Source organism: Brachyistius frenatus, unplaced genomic scaffold (genome assembly GCF_029030835.1).
Source record: "Brachyistius frenatus isolate BFR_SWC_R1_liver_20210118 unplaced genomic scaffold, ASM2903083v1 Contig_98, whole genome shotgun sequence".
NCBI classification, from domain to species: domain Eukaryota; kingdom Metazoa; phylum Chordata; class Actinopteri; family Embiotocidae; genus Brachyistius; species Brachyistius frenatus.
The window spans coordinates 560,500-580,459 of record NW_027210697.1 but is presented as its reverse complement, the minus strand read 5'-3'; the positions used below and the strand labels follow the sequence as shown (position 1 = coordinate 580,459).

The 19,960-nt window shown below is 41.0% G+C and overlaps 1 protein-coding gene across 1 annotated transcript; it reads left to right on the top strand.

Annotated features, from left to right (window-relative positions):
- Positions 1-3,302: 3,302 nt before the first annotated feature.
- pnp4a (purine nucleoside phosphorylase 4a) lies at positions 3,303-15,611 on the top strand. Its single transcript, XM_069711301.1, is given in 12 exon segments — positions 3,303-4,400; positions 4,403-4,467; positions 9,816-9,860; positions 9,862-9,931; positions 10,746-10,755; positions 11,730-11,750; positions 12,738-12,901; positions 13,376-13,479; positions 14,245-14,420; positions 14,610-14,800; positions 14,923-15,002; positions 15,270-15,611. Coding segments are annotated over 12 exon segments (1,173 nt in total). The 5' UTR covers positions 3,303-4,300; the 3' UTR covers positions 15,417-15,611.
- The last annotated feature ends 4,349 nt before the right edge of the window (positions 15,612-19,960 follow it).

Sequence of the window (19,960 nt, the reverse complement as noted above, 5' to 3'; positions counted from 1 at the left end):
TTATGAACCACTTTATTAGGAACACTTGCGCAATCTACTGCAATCCAGCACAACAGCTCTGTGCTCCTTCATGTTTAGTGCTGTTGTCATGTTGGGGTGGTTGAGGTGTTTTTCCACTGGACTGATATATATTGAAGAGTGTTCCGGATATTTTGCCTCCTTTGTATTTGTTAAAGGGGCGGGCAAACTATTAGGAACATCTGTACGACATTATTAGATTAATACTGATGCATCAGTGTGTAAAAAAAAAAAAAAAAGTTTTTCTGTTACGGTTGCGCGACGTGGAGCTTCTTCAGACAGAGTTTCTACTCGGGCTGCAAGATTCTGGATAAAATGAGAATCTCCGGGTTTTGTTTGGCTTCGAATTGAGATTGTGATTCTCTCACAATTTTTTTTAAGTGCACTCGTTTAAACTTTTTTTTTTTTTTTTTAAATCGAATGATACCTGATACAGAGGCGTGTTATGCTGCCATACCCGCCAAGAATTATGTTCATCTAGCGAGATTGTTGCTCATATTTTGGGGCCGTTTTGTCTACACAGCGTGAATTTAACACATTTCGTAATGACCTGAAGCTGAAGTCACACGGGATGCGTTACCCTGCAGCTGCAATCAGTGCTACTGAAAAATGCATGCACCCTTTATCAATCAGTAATAACACTTCAGACCCAACTTTGATAGGAGTCATGTGGTTTTATCAGCACAATTTATCATCATTAATGAACCTGACGAAGACGGTTACGGTACTTACTACCACTTGGCCAAACTATTACAGTGTGTGACAGTTCTCAGCAGACCTCTGACCTCTTGATGTTAAACACACAGACACATGTTGAGCTGACCCAGACTGGCGTTACCTTTGCTTTTAAAAAAAAAATACTCTGAAACAGGCTGTAGCTCCTTCAGGCAAACTGTCCCGAAGAAATAAATGAAACGGTTACGAATAATGACAAATCACAAGATTATTACTGCGTTTACTTTCACGAACCCTAACTGTGTCACGAGTCAACAAGGTCGGGACGGGCTGGCTTCATTTGGTCAAATAAATAAAGGTAGTCAAGTAAAAAGTACAATATTTCCCTTCTGAAAAGTGAAAGATGGCTGCACGTCAGAACTGCAGCAGATAAACTGCAGGTGTGTGTGTGTGTGTGTGTGTGTGTGTGTGTGTGTGTGTGTGTGTGTGTGTGTGTGTGTGTGTGTGTGTGTGTGTGTGTGTGTGTGTAGGACCTTTTAAATTTAAATTTGAGAATCAAACAAGTCAACCTCTGAAGATCATCTCAGCTCTTGTCTCCCCTGCTGTGTTGCATCAGCAGCTAATTAGGAGTCAGACTCTTCCTCTCATGGGACCCTCAGATCTCTCCCTCATTTACCAAAATAAAACACTCTCGCAGTGTCAATAACAGCAGAGGAGCAGGCAGACATTTGAATGACGCTTCCTCACAAGTGAGAGCCGGTTTGATAAATCTGTGGTGAGGATTCACTGAACCAGACTGACTCTGTGAGTGTTTCCTGATGACGTTGGGTGAATTTTGCGCCTTTTTCGGTTTTGGACGTTTTCGCCCCTCGAAGGCGTGAATGTGACTTTAAAACAACTCCCCTGCTTTATTACTTTACGCACCAAAACAAATCCCAATATTATTAACAGGCTACATGAATATCATCTTTTAAACTCCTTTTAGGAGTCTTGGATTGTTTGTTTGTACTTTAACGCAACAAAAGCAGTTAATTTAGGTCATTAATCTGGTGTGACTGCAAGTTCAGCACTCGAGCCAACCGGCCTGGAATAATGCACGAACGCATCCTAATCCTGCATGAATGCAGCATTATGAGCATTTCTAGATTTCCCATTGGTGTGAACGGTTGTCTTTTCTCTGTGTGAGCCGAGGGCGGCTGCAGCCTCCCGCAGGATGAGCTGAAGGATTGAAGGATGGGTGGCAGATTATGAGAATGTAAAACCTTCAGATAAGAAAACAAACACTGGACCTGCAACACAACATTCATGATTGACAGGAGACCCTGTGATTGGTGTCAGTTTCTACTGTTTGATTACCCCGAATGCATCTGAACAGAAACTCTGTTCAATCATTACAAATAAAAATAAGAAAAAACGGAATAAAAGTGCATTTGATACAAAACTAAAACTATTAGCTCATAAAAACCTAAACAATGTAAATATAGACGAAATATGAAATATTAATTCATATGTTAACTCTCAAACGTGTGTGTGTGTGTGTGTGTGTGTGTGTGTGTGTGTGTGTGTGTGTGTGTGTGTGTGTGTGTGTGTGTGTGTGTGTGTGTGTGTGTGTGTGTCCATGGTTTTGTTGCTCTCCTGTGCAACCATCAAACGCAACTCGAGGCAATACCCTTCACACACACACACACTCGCCCATACGCCTCCGACTGAAACAAACAAAACACACACACACACACACACACACACACACACACACACACACACACACACACACACACACACACACTCCTTCCATCACCATCCGGCTGCTTTCTGCCGTAACGAGGTGCAATCAACACGCAACGCTGACCAACACGCATACACACACACACACACACACACACACACACACACACACACACACACACACACACACACACACACACACACACACACACACACACACTTAGGCTATTTGAAGGATGTAGTCAACCTCTGATTGCAGAAGAGTTACAGTGTTGACTTGTTTGTGTGCGTGCGTGCATGCGTGTGTGTGTGTGTGTGTGTGTGTGTGTGTGTGTGTGTGTGTGTGTGTGTGTGTGTGTGTGTGTGTGTGTTGACCTCATACTGCCATGATGTCACATCTATAACAGTTGCATTAACAGCAGCAGCAGCAGCATCATCCTCCACTTCCACGCACTTTAAAATTTGTAAAGATTTATGCAAAAAAAACACCTCAATGTGTTTTTTTCCTGGTAATTTATTTATCTTTATTTGTTTCGAGTTCCCACGATACGAATCCAGAATTGTTCATAAGGAACCAAACTATACGCGCACATGGTAGAAGCTCCTGCCGAGGACATTGAGGGGACATGTGGACGTGCTGTCTTCTGTACTTTCCCCCGGGATTTGTGCTCTTATAGACGTTCTCATGTTGTGCAATTAAAAGTAAAAAAAAATTATGAGCTAATTACACATTTTTTTAAGACTCAAAATATTTAAATTTGACTACTTTCAGTCTGACAAAAAAACCAATAATGGGTGCAAAATAAAAATCGATCTTTTTAACTCCGGGAGCTCTGTAGGATTCAACATCTCCACGCCAGAATTTATTTCGGGAAGGCTTTGAAATTCTAAAAAAAAAAAAAAAAAACATTGAATTTTTGTTCATCTTCCTCTGCAGGACCAACACGCCTTCATGCAGAGAGCAGCACATTTACTGTGTTCGGCTGTTGCCGAGCGCCGGCGACAGCCGCTGCCGGAACCTCGTCGTCACGGCAACGATAATAAACCGGTGGTTAACGTTGTGAAACGGTCGCAGTTTGGTTTGGTTTTTAGTCACCGACGTGAACCGGTTTGTTTGGACACATTTGTCAAGATTTAATTACCCGCAATTCATGGAAATACGGTTGTTACGTTTTTAAGTTTTTCCAAAAAAAAAAAAACCAAAAAAAGTAGTTATTATGAACGTAAAACAATTAAACCGTCACTTGAATCAAGTAGAAACAATTATTCAGCCGCATCATGAAACAGAACGATGTATAAGGATCTCTCTTATTATTGTTGTTGAGGCCTGTCTATCAGCGGCTGACATCACGTGATGTTAATGAACACAACACGGTACGGAGAACCGAAGTCTAGGAGCCCGTCACTCTTTCTACGGTTCTCCGTAGTCACTTCTTCGACCACTAGAGGGTGCAATAAATGTAGGTTTGTGTCTGCTCGCACTTACAGCCGTGTTTTAGGGGAGGACAGTACACGCCGATTATTATCAGAGACACACTGAATCTTTAAAAGACTAATATCTGTAATAAAAACAGCACAGTTACCTCACACACCTGCTGGATCTGGTGTGTGTGTGTGTGTGTGTGTGTGTGTGTGTGTGTGTGTGTGTGTGTGTGTGTGTGTGTGTGTGTGTGTGTGTGTGTGTGTGTGTGTGTGTGTGTGTGTGTGCGCGCGCGCAGGGATCTGACAAGAATGTCAGCATGATGCAACGCACACACAATCACCAAAGTGTTGATGGATCAGTGAAGAATTCCTGATTCTGACACTCAGACAGTGAAGAACTTCAGTGAGATCACACGGACTGTTAAGTGACTCGAAACACACTTTCTCACACTCTGCTGTGATGTCGGCACTCGGCTGGTTGGGCTTCATCGACTCCGATCTGCTGCCGTTAATAAGGACTCGGCTGTGTGATAATTGTTCACAGTGGCTTGTTTGTTTCTGTCGCCAGATGCGAAGCGAGAGCAGCTTCCGGCCACCAGAGGGAGACAAACTCCACCAGCTCTCCCGGTATGTCCGCTGTTATCTCCCTCTCTTCTCTCTCCGGTTTGGTTTGGTTTGTATTTTGTTGTTTAGGTGGTTTTTCTACGTTCGCTGGCTCGCATAAGGTACATTTATAAAGTCAAAGTTGTTGTCAAAGTCAAATTGGATTTCGTGCCGTTTCTTCGCAACAAAAAGCACCTTCAAAATAAAAGCCCAAACACAATTGCTGGACTTACCAGACAAATGTTTTAATTACTGGGTGTCAATGAATATATTGATATTTAAAAAGCGAACTACAGAGAGTATTTTCAGAACAATTTATACTAAAAAAAAACAGGTTAAAAATGTTTAAAATATGTGTCCAAGCCTCCAACTGTTGGATTCATCAAAGTCAGTGTTCTGCAGGACACTGTGGATCAGAAATGGTCTCTAGTTTATAAAAACATCTTCACATTATAAAAAGTCTTCTCCAAAATAGGTCTCACTTCATAAACATATTAAAACCGTTTCTCTTATCGACTGCTTTTGTTTTTGTGTTTCAGATGATAAATCTCAACATTTCTCTCTAAAAAAAAGCATCATATGCTCCAGTAATTAAAACATAAACAGTATTTAACGCATCACGTTGAGACTTCGCAGAAGAGTTTCGTGTTTGCTGTAGTAATATTTGGTTTAGTGGGAAGTTTGCTTCCCAGGATGTCGGTCAGTATGTCCAGAGGCAGCGGTGGCCTCGTTGAAGCTGAAACTTTTTGCTTTTTCTCTGCGGGGAAGTCGGAGAGCAGCAAGAATTCAAACTTGTGATCGTGAGCTGATGGTCACAAGTCAGCTGCAGATTTTGCATGTGAGTTTTGGAAAAGGTTGCAGGCGTCCGCAGGGGGAAGAAGTGAGGTTTTTATTTTTATTTTGGGAAAGATGAGGCTTGTGTTAAAAGAACAACTTCATGCCAAATTTTCGGTGCTGAAAAATCAAATGTCTTTTCCGTAGCCATCAATACGTGTAATAATATTCATATTCAGCAAAACTTTGGTCCTTTAGATTAAAACATTTGATTCATATCTTTTTTTTTTTTTTTTTTTGTCCCCTGCTGTAACAACAACAAAGAAAACTGTGGATCACGGACGGATTTGACCACGAGGGTCAAAGTTCAAGACGCATTTTTTTATGACGAAGTAGCATTTCCCAAATGTAAACATACGAGACGCAACAGTGGATACTTTCTGCATTACGGACTAAAAGTAAAAAAGAAATAGTATGCGATTTGAAACGCCATCGAACTGCGCAAGAAATTGATTCAAATGTTGACAGCAGGTTTGTGATATGATGCAAACGATGAGACAGCTGAACATAAAGGACGCAAGACATCCGACATTTGCTCTTAACTGATTTTGACTCTCATCACGAGGAGGTTGTTTAAAAAGACTTATTGTAAAAGAATTCATCTCAGTCTGTTTCGTGAAGCCGGTTAGGAGCCGGTCGAGTCGAGTTTATTTTAACGACTCCGAAACACCAGAACTTTCAGATCCAAGACATCAAGCGCAGATCGTATCGATCCACAGTCACGGAGCAGCGGTTATTCAATCCGAGCTGGAAAATGAAGAGTAGGCGATCAAAGCGAAACATAACGAAACCAATGGAAAAGCTCAAATTGAGCTTTTATCACTTGCTGAAGACGAGCGTGGAGCCTCTCGGTCACATCGCCTCTCTGATTAGTGTTGGCCGTCCACATGACGCGCACACACACACGCACGCACGCACGCACACACACACACACACACACACACACACACACACACACACACACACACACACACACACACACACACACACACACACTCTGATCAGTGAAACAACCCGAAGGAAACGTTACACACCGTCACACCTCGACCTCTGTTTCGACCTTCTCACACACGAGTTCACAGATCGTCACAAACTTTTCTTTTTTTTTTTTTTTTTCTGGGATTTTCAAAATCAAATTACTGACAACCTCCTGCACATTAAGAAACTCACATTAAGGAAAATACACACGAGCATTAAATTACAGAAGACCGTCTTTACTCACGCTAATTGTATTACAAAAAAAATACTTCTTAACTTCCAATTCAAATAGTGAGATCTAATTTACAACTTTGCTTGCTAAAACTAAAGTTACTTCCTGTTTTTTTTTTTTATTATTAATACATCGAGGCTCTTATTTCAAAGACTCTTTTCTTAGTTGTGCGAGTCGGACGTCACACTGACAGAAAAAACGCACACACACTGTTTTTATTAGGACGCTCGGAAAGAGACCGAATAAAATCCTTTTTCCAAAAACATCCAGCAGACAGTCTGAGTCAACTCGCAGAGAATCTGAAATATTCTCTGACTTTTTCAGGATTTTACACACACACTTTGTTTTTAGAGACATGCGTCAGACTTCGAGCATTTTCGCTGTTTGTCCTACTTACACAGAGAAAAAAAAAAACCACAACTTTAAATGTGTCACTGAGTACTAACAGAAATCCAGTTATATTGCTCTTATTGGTTTTCGGATTAAATCGTCTGCTGTTTAGTGTTGTGGGATTTATGGATTTCGGGACAGGCTTTAAAACTAATTTCTCTCAGGTTAATAGAAAATAAAGTTGAATTCAATTCAATCTAAATGTGCTGGAAGACAATTGACCTCATAAAAAAAAAAAAAAATACTAAATGATTTGAATTTAGTAGATTTTTGTCCCCCATCACCCCGAGTTAATTAAAATTATTATATGCTTGGCAATCAATAGGTTTGTTAATAATTAGTAATAAGAAAAAAATGCCTGAATCTAAACTGCTCTTCAGTGTTTTGTATGTTTTTACAAAATTACAAGGTAAACTAAAAGATGTCTTAAAGTAAATGACTCGAATCAATCCCAGTTTTTGAGAACAAACTTAGAAGGACTTTTAAAATCATTATTTCACTCCGAATCGGTGTAATAGCTTCAATTTAAAATTCACAGCCACAACAAACAAAAACAAAAAATCCCGATGACACTTTCTCACAGTGATCTGAGTGAACTTTAAGCGGTTTATAAAACTATATGACAGTTGATGTAAAACGTAGGCTGAATGCGGCTCAGTAAAGCCGATAACGTATAGAAAGAAAAAACAACCTCGATCGACCCGAGTACGGATCTCTGAGGTCACCTGCTGACATCCCTGCTCTAAACCCACAAACAATAAACCTATAGTGGCGATATAGAAAAATTCAGAGGAGTACCGAAGTCATCGGGATTCATCCTCCGGGCACAATGAATGTCTGTGGGATGTTTAATCACGATGCATCCAGGAGTTGTTGAGGCATCAGTCTGGACCGACGTTATGGACTCTGGCTGTCTGACGCTGTATATGACACACCGCTGCTCGTGTTTAACAGCTCATTGCTGGTTTGATCTACAGTAGAGAAAAGTCATGCGTGTCACAAAAACCCGTTTGGACATTTTCAGGCCTCAACGGTTGAAGCAGCAGGAATTCACGTCACGTACGACCGAGAATGCCAGATATCCAAATACCTCTTTAATGGACGCGGTCACATTTTTCACATTTTCGACGGAGGTGAAGGGAGGCAGTAATGCCGAGCCTTCAGCTGAGCATTAAACACACACAGAGCGGCAAAGACAACTAAACCTGGAATATATCAGTCAATTCAACACGTGACGGTGAAACTTAAAGTCAAATGACACTAATTTATGAGCTGAGGTCTCCGAGAGGAACAAAAGGCCTTGTTTTCTGTCGATGGTGATTTCTGATCAAGTGCATTTTAAACTCAAAACAAACTCAGCGATGTCGTGGAGAATTAACCACAACGATGACTCCATGAAGAACTAGTACGAAGCTGCGCTTTGATCCAGGACTCATTACGGCGTTTTAACAAAGCAATCCTTGGATCCACTCAAAGGATCCAACATATAAAGGAGGCTAACGTTAAGTGTTTAAGATATTAATAATGACCACTTTCCTCAATAAAACTTATAGTGATGTTATGAGATTTCAATCTCACGTTACCCGAGTTCACCCATTGTACCGTATCATTCTCAGGTTGTATATTCCATATTAATATAATATTATATTGACTCCCTGTTGAGGCGTGGCGTTACGAGACAGGACGGTGCTAGCTCAGGATCCTTTCTGAATGGTTTAAAATAAAAAATCGTACATATTGCACCTCCTGATGTGCAGGAGGATGAATAACATTTACAGGCACTAAAATTTGTGCAGCGAGTCTCAGCAAAGTCCAGCTGACATGCTGGTTTCTTAATTTGCTCGTGTTTTATCAAGTCATGCAACCACACATACAGCTGCGGTAAGTATTGGATTCACATCATGTATACAAATATTTAATGGCACATAAGATTTCTACATCCTTTTTATTTTGTATTATTATTATATAAAATACTTGTTCCTCAGTACAACATGAGCCTCTCTCTCGCTCTGTGTCTCTAACCACCAGCTGCCCTCTCGTCATTAACCTGATAACCATCTTCCACATGGCTTAAATAACACACATACAAACACACACAACTACACACGTGTTGGCACGTGTGAAACTAAAAGACAAAAGACTGAATTAAAGCACAGAGATCCATGTGTTTCATGTTCACACAGAAGAACACCATCGGAGTCATGTGACATGTGTGATCAGTGTGCTTTTTGTTCAACTTTGTATTTTTAATTTTTTTTTTTTTTTTAAGATCATTTTGGGTTAAATTTTGCTGAATAAACGTGTTTGCTGTCGTTTAAAGTATAATGAGGAGTTTGGAGGATCAAGTTTTACGAATTGAATGGACTTCCTGTCAGTCCAGTTCTGGTTTTCTTCAATCAGAACCACATGAGCCTCATTAGCAGCAGCTGATCAGAGCAGCGGCGGAAGAACATGTGAGGTATGTTAGCGGTCATGAGGCTAAAAACCAACGAGCTGCTGCTTGTTAAACGGACACACCTCTGATTCTCCACCTGACCGGCTTCAGGTCCACAAAATTAACTTCGCCAACTTATACGTGTTCTTTTTTTCTTTATAGTTAAGCTACGCTGACCAGCTGCTGGCTACAGCTTCATACTTAATGTACTAATGAGAGAAAGCAAAGAAACACATTTCCTGTTGTTTTAACTGAACTTCTAATGTCATATTTTTTGCAAATCATTGTGAAGAAGCTGAAGCTTAAAGGATAAATTGGCCTCAACGGCCGATGTCCCCCGGTGGTGACTTGTGGTATTGCAAGAACAGAAACCCCGCACCCCCCCCCCCAAAAAAAAAAAAAAAAAAAAAAGATTTCCCCCTTAAATCAAAACCATTGACAAGCCTGTCCGTTTTTACACTTTTCTTATAAATACTAATCCGCGAAACTTTCTTATTTGTAAAGCTTCTTCTGCGCCGACTGATGTCCGTGGTCCGAGTGGGAACTCGTGGGGGGGGCGGGGCCACCGGAGGAAACGCCAAACCGCAGGTGCAGCTGGCGTCATATTTTAGTCTGTATACGTTACGATAAAACATCTCTGGTTAGATTGGAGGACTGAAACTTGAAGAAGCTGCATATTTTGTTCATGTTGGTGATTATATCTGATAAAAACCAAAGTACAAAATAATACATCACAAATACACGCTGAGGGTGTGACGAGAGAAAACCTTAAAAATTCATACAGATGTGAAATTGTTTTTGTTACTGTTAAAATAATGAACATTTATTACCACTGTTTTTACATTTAAAAATGATTTTTCTTTTTTGCATTTTTGTGGCTGCAATGAAAGCTGCAGCCTCTAGGTGGCGGTATCAGCACTTAAGAATGATAGTCTTTCACATGTATTTAAATTTGTGTTATTTTCTCTCACCGTCCATCCTCATACTGTACATACGGGGTAACTCCGTGCGAGTGTGTATTTTTGTGGTCACGCCTCAATCACAACTAACTGTGTGAGTACTCGGAGAACCAGGCGGTTCTTACACAACCCCCCAAAAAAAAAAAAAAAAAATCTCCACCCACACATTTCTACAACGCTGCGACGCTATTGGCTGCTGCTGATGAATGGGCGAGTTGTTGATCAATCGGGAACATGTGACCGGCGAATATGTAGGATGATCGGCATCAGCCGGCTGCACTCTCACTCTTCCATCCTCACACACTCTCACACACACACACACACACACGCACACACACATACACATACACACACACACACACACATACACATACACAGCAACAGAGGCTGCTCATTGAAACACACACACACACACACACACATCCCTCTGCTGTATTCATCTCACGCCCGTCATGCACAGCAAAGAGCAGATCAGGTGAGAAAACGTCTTTATTAAATCTTTTTTTTTTTTCGAACAAATATGTGTTTTATTGTATTATTACTTTAACATCTTTCTCTCAATGTACTAAATCACTTTTTAGTGAACTTTCTGGCTCAAAATATCACAGATTTGAGGAAAGTCTTTTATTTTTCTGCCTCCCGGTCCTGTTAATCAGCTTGCAGACCCTTTTTTTTGTTGTTGTTGTTTTTTTGTTTTGTTTTGTTTGGTTCTTAATCCAGAACCCCAAACAGACTTTTTAACACTTTATAAAACGCCCCGTGGTTTACTGTGTAATCTAGTTGTATGAATCAGGTACCAAATAAAGGACTTTTATCCGCTCCCTAAAGAACAAGAGTCTAACAACTAGATGTCGTTTTCTAAATTTGAGAAAAACAGTGCTCATTAATGAACAGAAAAATGATTGTGACTGAGACAGACTGACCTGTTTTCCTGAGTTTTTGGAGGATTTAAACGTGCTACCAAAACAAAAGTACAGTAAAGTAATTAAAGTAGTTTTTTTTGTTTTGTTTTTTTAACCCAACATTTTGTAAATATGATGCTCACTAATGCTGGAGTGCAGTTTTGGAGTAAAAAGCTTGAATAGAGGGTGTAAACGTTTTGGAATAATAATAATAATAATTTATGATGGACTTTAAGCAGAGTATAATTTATTTGTCCTTTCCTATAAAAGCTATTCTTATTTTTCTGGTTTTGCTGCACGGCACCGTAAAAACTAAATTGTGAGGCAACTAGACACACGTCGTGTTACAACATCTTAATGAGCACAAACTGGATTATTTTAAACTTTTGTGCAGAGCCGAGCCAGCTGGCTGTAACTTTGTATTTAACAGACAGTTATGAAAGAAAATAAATGTCCTGTTTTTTAAAACTGTCAAACTGTTTCTTTAAAACAGTTAATTAACCCTAAGTCACTTTATGAAGGTGAACAATAACATCTGTGTGTTTGTGACTATTCAGTCGCACATTTTCCTGCAGTTCGTCCTGATGCTTAACATTTTTATACAGTTTCACAGTTAGAGACGCGTCAACACGGCAGCTTGATGGGATCCAGCAGGACAACAACAGGTCATAAATAAACCAAACCGTGAACAATGAATGCTCAGGTTATGTTACATCCTGCAGAGAAACACTTCTTGTTTCAACTTTGACCTGTTTTCGTTCTGAATCGCTGAAATTTCAAAATATTCTGTTTGAACCTGAGATATTTGTTTTCTGAACAGCGACACATTCATCGCCGTAAACGTTGGTATAATGACGGTTTTTTTTTTAGTGCAACAAATACTTATTCTTATACCGCTGCAGCCGAACACAACGCTAAGCAGCAAGTTGCAAAACAATGGGCCTCATTCACCGATACCGTGTTAAGATTTTCCTTAAATTTGTACTTAAGAAGAAAAGTCTACGTCATGACGTGTTCTTAAAGCCCGGATTTGTTGGCGCCTGTGTTCTCGTATCGGTGATTCCCACGGTCCTTGTAGGTGGGAAGCCCGTGCCAGTTGTTCCTACTTAGCGTAAGTAAACGCCCCGTCGATGCCCATAAAAGGGCATGAGACCGCAGGGCCGTGTGCACACCCAGTCGCCCCGGACTACCGACAGGTGAGGTGATGCTGCGGGATGCTCATTAAATTATGAGTTGTAATAAATATCGTCGCATACCAGAATATTGTACAACAGTAAACTTGATAAGCAGGTAATATTTTGGACCCGATCCGAAATGTTTTGAACTCAAATAGATCCAAACAGAGAGGAAAATGCTTCGCTGACAGAAGCATGATTCTCCAAATAACTACCAGAAAAGATGTAATAATAATAATAATGATGATGATGATGATGATGATGATGATGATGATGCCGCCGGCACCCCACATCAGAGCAGATTGTCCAGTCTGGAGAGAAGTTGAAGTTAAAAATCATAAAAGGTTATTTAAAGCACTTCCGTCTCCTTCCTGTTCTTCGTGTCGGCAGTCATGACGAATACCAGAAGACGGCCGATTGGTTGATGACCCAGACGAAGCACCGCCCCCAGGTGGCGATCATCTGCGGGTCCGGACTGGGCATGCTCGCCGACACCCTCAAGTGTCAAGACTCCTTCGCTTATTCGGACATCCCGGGCTTCCCTCAGAGCACAGGTACCATAATACTATTATTATTATTATTATTATTATTATTATTATTATTATTATTATTACTAAACCTCTAAATTATTCCGTTTTAAAAATGACAGTCGGACATTTGTTCAACACTAATACTTGAAAAGCCGTCATTTAAAAGAGCAAAACCTTTGATAATTCTTTCTTTATTGATTAACTGTACGTTTTCTCACGTGTAAAACTGTTCATTCACATATCAGGCACACAAAATCCTGATTTACAGTCGGAGGCGGCTGTTTTTTTTTTTTTTGTTTTTTTGCTGCACGGACAAAAAGAATTGAGGCGAACTAAATCCTTGTTAAATTAGTAAATAATGAATGCATTGAATTCGGCAAATTGTTTTTGCATTTGCCTCTGAAGACACTAAACATCAGATCGCGGCGACGGATGCGAGTTCAGGTGTGGTTTGATTTTGGATGAAACTGAATTTGCCGGTCTGTGTGTGTTCTGCAGTGCAAGGTCACGCAGGTCGGCTGGTTTTTGGGGAGCTGAAGGGGAAGACGTGCGTGTGCATGCAGGGTCGCTTCCACATGTACGAAGGACACTCGCTCTGCAAGGTACACACACACACACACACACACACACACACACACACACACACACACACACACACACACACACACACACACACACACACATGTGATGCAGTCACTAACTCCTGAACCTGCAGCAGACTTCACATTTCAGTGTTTTCAGGTGTTGACGGTGGATTTCTTTCCAGTGGGCTGATTACAAAAGCTGAGTCACGCAATCTAGCTGCAACACACATGACCGTAATCAGTGGCACGAGACTGGACCTGCAGTAGTGTGTGTGTGTGTGTGTGTGTGTGTGTGTGTGTGTGTGTGTGTGTGTGTGTGTGTGTGTGTGTGTGTGTGTGTGTGTGTGTGTGTGTGTGTGTGTGTGTGTGTGTGTGAGAGAAGACACTTCAGGTCATGCATGAGTTTGGTCACATGCAGCCTTTTAAACAAACTGTTCAATGCTGCTATTGTTACCCTCTATGTAAAACACACACACACACACACACACACACACACACACACACACACACACACACACACACACAAACCCAAAACCCACTCTAATTTTGTGTGTCTTAGACACTGCGAGTACCTGACTCTCCCCTAGGTGGCGCTCTGTCACAACAAAACCGCTGAATGAACACAAAACGCACTTCCGTCATTTATACTACCTGAAAAATAACTTGTTTCCATGACAACAGACCTGAACGGGAAGCTTCTTCTGTTTGAGACAAATGATGACTGAGGTTCTGATAAAAAAAAAAAAAAAAAAATACCCGTCTGTCTGTCCGTCTGTCGTCCAGACGACGTTCCCGGTGCGAGTCTTCAAGCTGATAGGGGTGGAGACTCTGATCGTGACAAATGCTGCCGGCTCATTGGCTGACGGCCTGCAGCCTGGTGACATCATGATCATCAAAGACCACGTCAACTTCCCCGGATTGGTCGGTCTGAACCCGCTATGTGGGCCCAACGATGACAAGTAACAGCGACACTACATACCTGGATATTGTTGTTGTTGTTGTTGTTGTTGTTATTATTATTATTTTTTTTTTTACTTCTTACATTTTAACTTTTAAATCATCATGTTGACAAAGTCGTTGTTGTTCCTGTTGCTGTTTTATTGTTGTGACGTTTGTTTTAACGTTGCTATTTGTTTGTTGTTCTACAGGTTTGGGCCTCGCTTCCCAGCCATGTCAGGTTGCTACGACAAAGGCCTGCGTTGCCTGGCGATGGAGATCGCCAAGCAGCTGGGCGTGGCCGGCCTCACGCGGGAGGGCGTGTACGCCATGGTGGGCGGTCCCAACTTTGAAACCATCGCTGAGGCCAGACTGTTGCATCGACTCGGCGTGGACGCTGTCGGTACGACGGACCGTTTCACATCAGACACGCCATTGATCGAGTCACGTCGGGATCAATACTCGACCTGAACTTCGCAGCGCTGCTGTGATCGGTGTCCGTAACCTCTGCTGGTCCCTTTTCAGGTATGAGTACGGCTCCTGAGGTCGTCGTGGCAACTCACTGCGGCCTGAGAGTCTTCGGCCTCTCTCTGATCACCAACAAGGTAACACGCATCGATCTGTTGATCAGCTTTGATGGACTGATTAATTGTGACTTGATAGAAGTTTGATTGATTGATTAACTGACTTACTAATAAACTGAATGATTGACCGGGTAATTGGTTAATTGACTTTGTGCTGCCTGCAAGAGGCAGATTTGAGGACTCAGCGACTGGCCGATTGATTGATTGATTGATTGATTGATTGATTGATTGATTGATTGATTGATTGATTGATTGATTGATTGATTGATTGATTGATTGATTGATCAGGTGGTGAAGAGTTACGAGGACTCGGACAGCGTGAACCACGAGGGCGTGCTGGAGGTCGGCCGGCTGCGTTCTCACACCGTGCAGCAGCTGGTCACCGAACTGATCAGCAATATTGAGATCAATAACAACACCAATAACGCTGTCTGAACACACACAAACACACATCGTGTAAATAGTAGTTGTATTTACAACCGTTTTTAGAGCTTCCTCCTGTTTTGTTTCTCATCCTTCATGTTTTTTTTTTTTTTTTTATTTTTTTTATCTTTGCTATAACTTTATTTTTAAGTATTCACTTATATTTGATGTTAAACCCAAAAGTTGTATAACAATAGATGTTGTGTTTGATGGTGCTTTATTTTAAGAAAACACAACAAAGATTTTTTTTTTAATATATATTCTCTTGTATATTGTTTCTGTTGAATTGTTGAATTTTTAATTTGTAAAGGATTTCACTGACTTCCTGATTCATATTTATCTTAAATATTAAAATATGCTGCCACACCGGCTGCTTCCTGTATCCTGTTCATGTTGGTCAGCGTTTCAGTCCGAGCTCGAGTGGGACCAGCTGCAGTTCCTCCAATGTCCACCAGATGCTGCTGAGTTAAACCTTTGACCAAACTGAAGAGAACTTGAAACCTCCCAAAACTTTTCTCAATACAGTTTTGTTTTTCTATGAAATATAATTCTTTATCCTCTAAATTAAGGAGGCAAAAAAAAGGGGGGGGGAATTTTATTTTGAAATGACAAATTATAAAATGGCAAAAGTGAAAGAAAGCAAGACTACTGTCCCGATCATAGACTGAATACACAGATGGATGTGATGTTATCCAATTGTTCGCATCATTTTAACCAGCACCATCCTCACGGGGGGCGAGTTACACTAAAAACCTGAATATAGCGTATATAAGCTGCTTTGTAAACGTTTTATTTAACACCAAAATTGCATATAAAGGTTATTAAAATTGAAATCCATCAAGAAAATAAATTTACTTTTTGCACACAAAAAAAAACAACCTCCATATTAGAATTCTTTGAGGTTTCATTGGTAGTTAACTGAGGAACGAGCCATCACCATGGTAACCCGAAAACTGGTTAAAACTGAGCTGACAAACATGAAGACGCCGGCGTCGCCCGCAAATGATGTTTACTGCTGCGTCGTCGTCTTTTCCGTGTCCATGACGAGAGTCCACACGCGTGTCGGACGTTAGCCGGAGGTGAGCAGCACTCTGCATGTCGTGACCACGAACTCGCCATTTTCCACTTTGAACACGGTCACAAAAAAAAAAAAAAAAAAAATCCCATCTTAGAGAAGTTAAGGTGTTTTTCAACGTGAGCGAGAGATTTCCTGAAGCGAGCGGCTCTCGGTGGTTCTTAAAGCTGCTCGGCTTCACCATCAAGCTTCTCGTTTGTGCGTTTTAGTTTCAAAATGTCTCGAAGCCATATTTCCTTCGCGTTGTTTTATACTCACGTTTCTTTCTTCTTTTTTCTTTTTTTTTTGCTTCCACAATTATTCGTTTTAAAAATGTTTCCGGTTGAAGCAGCGTTGATCAGCTCAGTGCAAAAACTTTCCTTGTTTCCAGTTCAACAAATTCCAACAGAATGTTTTCTTTCAACTTTTTTTTTTTTTAAGGATCAACTGATGTTTCAGTTCATTTCTCAACAACAGAAAAACTTTATTCGAATACAGTCCTGAGGACAGAGGCAGGTATGTGCAACAAGTGCTTGCTTGTAGACTAAATGATTTACAGGATTGTTTGTTGAAAATATTGCAAGTTTGTTAAATGAGGGAAGAAGTTGGAGGCTGCGGTGTTCGTTACGACATCAATCTACATTCATGAAGCACAAATGAGTCATTCATGTCCATTTTTTTACTGAAGTAGATTTCACTGCTGCCACTTGGTTTGTCTTTTTCAGTCGGATTAAATGTTGTTTTTTTTGTTTCTTTTTTTCCTTTCATGTTGATTTTGTCACCTGGAAACCCTCAAACTGAAGTTTGTGTTTCGATCAAATCACGTGATCTTCATTAGCGGAATAAAGTTTTGTTTGAAGTCGAGGAAGAAGTCACATTCATCCACGTCAGATTTTAAAACCGTCTGCTGAGGGACGATTTTAGTGATAAAGCTTCTAAATGGACCTTTTGTGAGACTGTTTTTCTACCCCTGGTTCAAAGGTCAAGAATACATTTTAAACTTCGGTTTTGCCGCCTGCTTTTCACGTACCAGATGGCCGAGTGGTTGGCCTTTGACCTCTTCGTCGTGTCCCTGGTGATTCTGCTGCTGGTTATTATGGTTCTGGGGCTTCTGTTCTGGGTCTTCAGACACGTCAGAGACAGGTAAAACCCCAAATCCGCTTCAAAAGGCTGCATCAACCAAAACGTGTATTTATTTTTTTGCCTTTTCCTAGAATCGAGTGACTCGTTAAAGCTTTGAATCTTCAAAACAATATAAAGGTCGTTGGTATTTCTCTTGTTGATGCTAATACAGGTTATTTTTCCCACAAAATATTGATTTAAAAACAGATTTTTTTTTTTGCTAAGAAAGAACTTGCTTAGATTTCAAAGACAGACTGAATATGACATCTTATTATCTGATTCAGAGCAAAGGCCACAAAAAAAACAACCCAAAAAAACCAGTTTGTCGGCTCTGCAGGTCTGAATATGTGTTGTGATCCAAGAGTTTTGAAGCGTTTCTGTGGGTTCTGGTTCCTCAGAGACTTCACCTTGCTGCAGATCTCAGCAGGACGACCCACTCGCGTGCTGACCATCAGAACCAAGCCGGCCCACGCCGAGAAGCTGCTGGACTACCTGCTGGACCGAGTCCTTCTCCAGGAGAAGGCAGAACTAGAACTAGAAGGACCAGTAGAGGAACTTGGATCGGATTCTTCACAGGGACCTAAATCGGGTCCTTCAGCGGGTCCTATAGTGAAAACTCGAGGAGAAGGTGAGTCAGACGCTGCTGTTTTTCTTCCCCACAGAGGTAGGTGTGAAAGTAGGAGTTTCTCCCACGGCAACAGCGTCTCCTTCTTCTTATGCCGACCGTGAATATAAACACAAAGAAAAAAAAAAATCATGCGGAAGTTGACGCACCAAAAGTGGTTTTATCGTTGTATCGGCAGCTAAAACAGAAGCTGAAGAGATGTTGACGAATCAGCTGAATGAAGTAAAACGAGTTTGTCGGTTAAGTTGAACTGAAGTCCTGAAACCGGTTAAAGACTCATTCATCGTGAGGTTCAGTCTTGATTTGAGGTGTAAGTGCTGAAAGAAGTCGACGTGTCTGTTGAGGTCTGGCAGGAAGTAGAAGAACAGCGTTATGTGTAAAGCTGGTCATTTAGTTTAAGTACAACAGAGTCCAGATGGATCATGAAACAGGAAATACAAATGTGAGAGGTGGTTCATCAAAACTAAATTAAAAAAAAAAAATCTGATTCTACAGAATTATATTTTTTTTTATTGAAAAAGAAAAGTAAAAGGAATCATTCCTCTGTCGCTCTTCCAGAAGCTCGTCCAGCTTTTTTCTACTGTTAAGGACTTTTGTCATCGAAATCATACGAAAAAATATTAAGGCCACATTTAAGAAGAAGAAAAAAAAAATAAGAGGAGGAAGTTGTTTTTTTTTTTAATTTTGCTTGCGAGATAAAAGGTGTCTGGAGAAGGCACATAAAAACAGAACTGGCAACGCTGCCTGACTTTGTATTGTCAACTAAAATGATGATGATGATACTGTGAGGTAAAACTGACATGTGAAAAACTGGATTTATCCTGGAAGATCGTATCTTAATTCACTTTATTGATTTGAAGAAAGGGGTGTTGATCAATAGATTGATATATAATTACATGGATACATACATACACACGGCAAAAGCAATACAAATTACAGACTAAAAATAGAGGTATGAATTTATTTTTTTTTAAATGTACAGTATATACAAATAAAATAGAATGAGATCATTAAAAAAAAAAATTCAATTCCATTCAAAACAGTGCGACAGTGTTAATGATGATGCAGGATGGGTTATTACTGATTCAATTTGAAAATCTGATTTGAAAAAAATAATCTGGGCGTGGCTGGATGTGTGGGAGGGGCTCTGTGGAATGTCCTTTATGATGTCATAGAAGGGAGGCGGGGCTCTGTGGAATGTCCTTTGTGATGTCACAGAAGGGACCGCAAGCTTATAAATATAGCCGGTCTTTTGAAGACAGTCAGTTCTCCACAGCTGACGCAAGACGACGCTCACGAACTACAATTAGGATCCGGGCACACGCGGAGTATTTACAGAAGACCGAGTTTTAAACGAGCTGAAGAAAAAGCCGGCCTGAAAGAAAAGATGTTCGCAACGAAGCAAACCCAGTTGGGCAATATCACTACCGTCATCGACCAGGAAAATCTCCAGCCCATCATCCACAAACATTTGGAGGGAATCTCCGAGGCCCAATGGAGCATGCTGAACTCGGGGACCTGCGAGTCCGACACGGCCGCCTCCCTGGCGGACATGGTGACCGAAATCATCCACACGGTCTCCATCGACACGCTGAACATCATCCTCCCCATGTTTCGTAAGGCCATGATCCCGGACGATTCTCCGGCGGTCGTTCCTAAGAAGGACTTCAGGGGAACCCTGGGAGACTTCCTTTCTTCCTGCTTCGCCGGCGCTCTCAAAGTCCCGGAGGAGAAGTGTAAGAGCTCCGAGGAGCT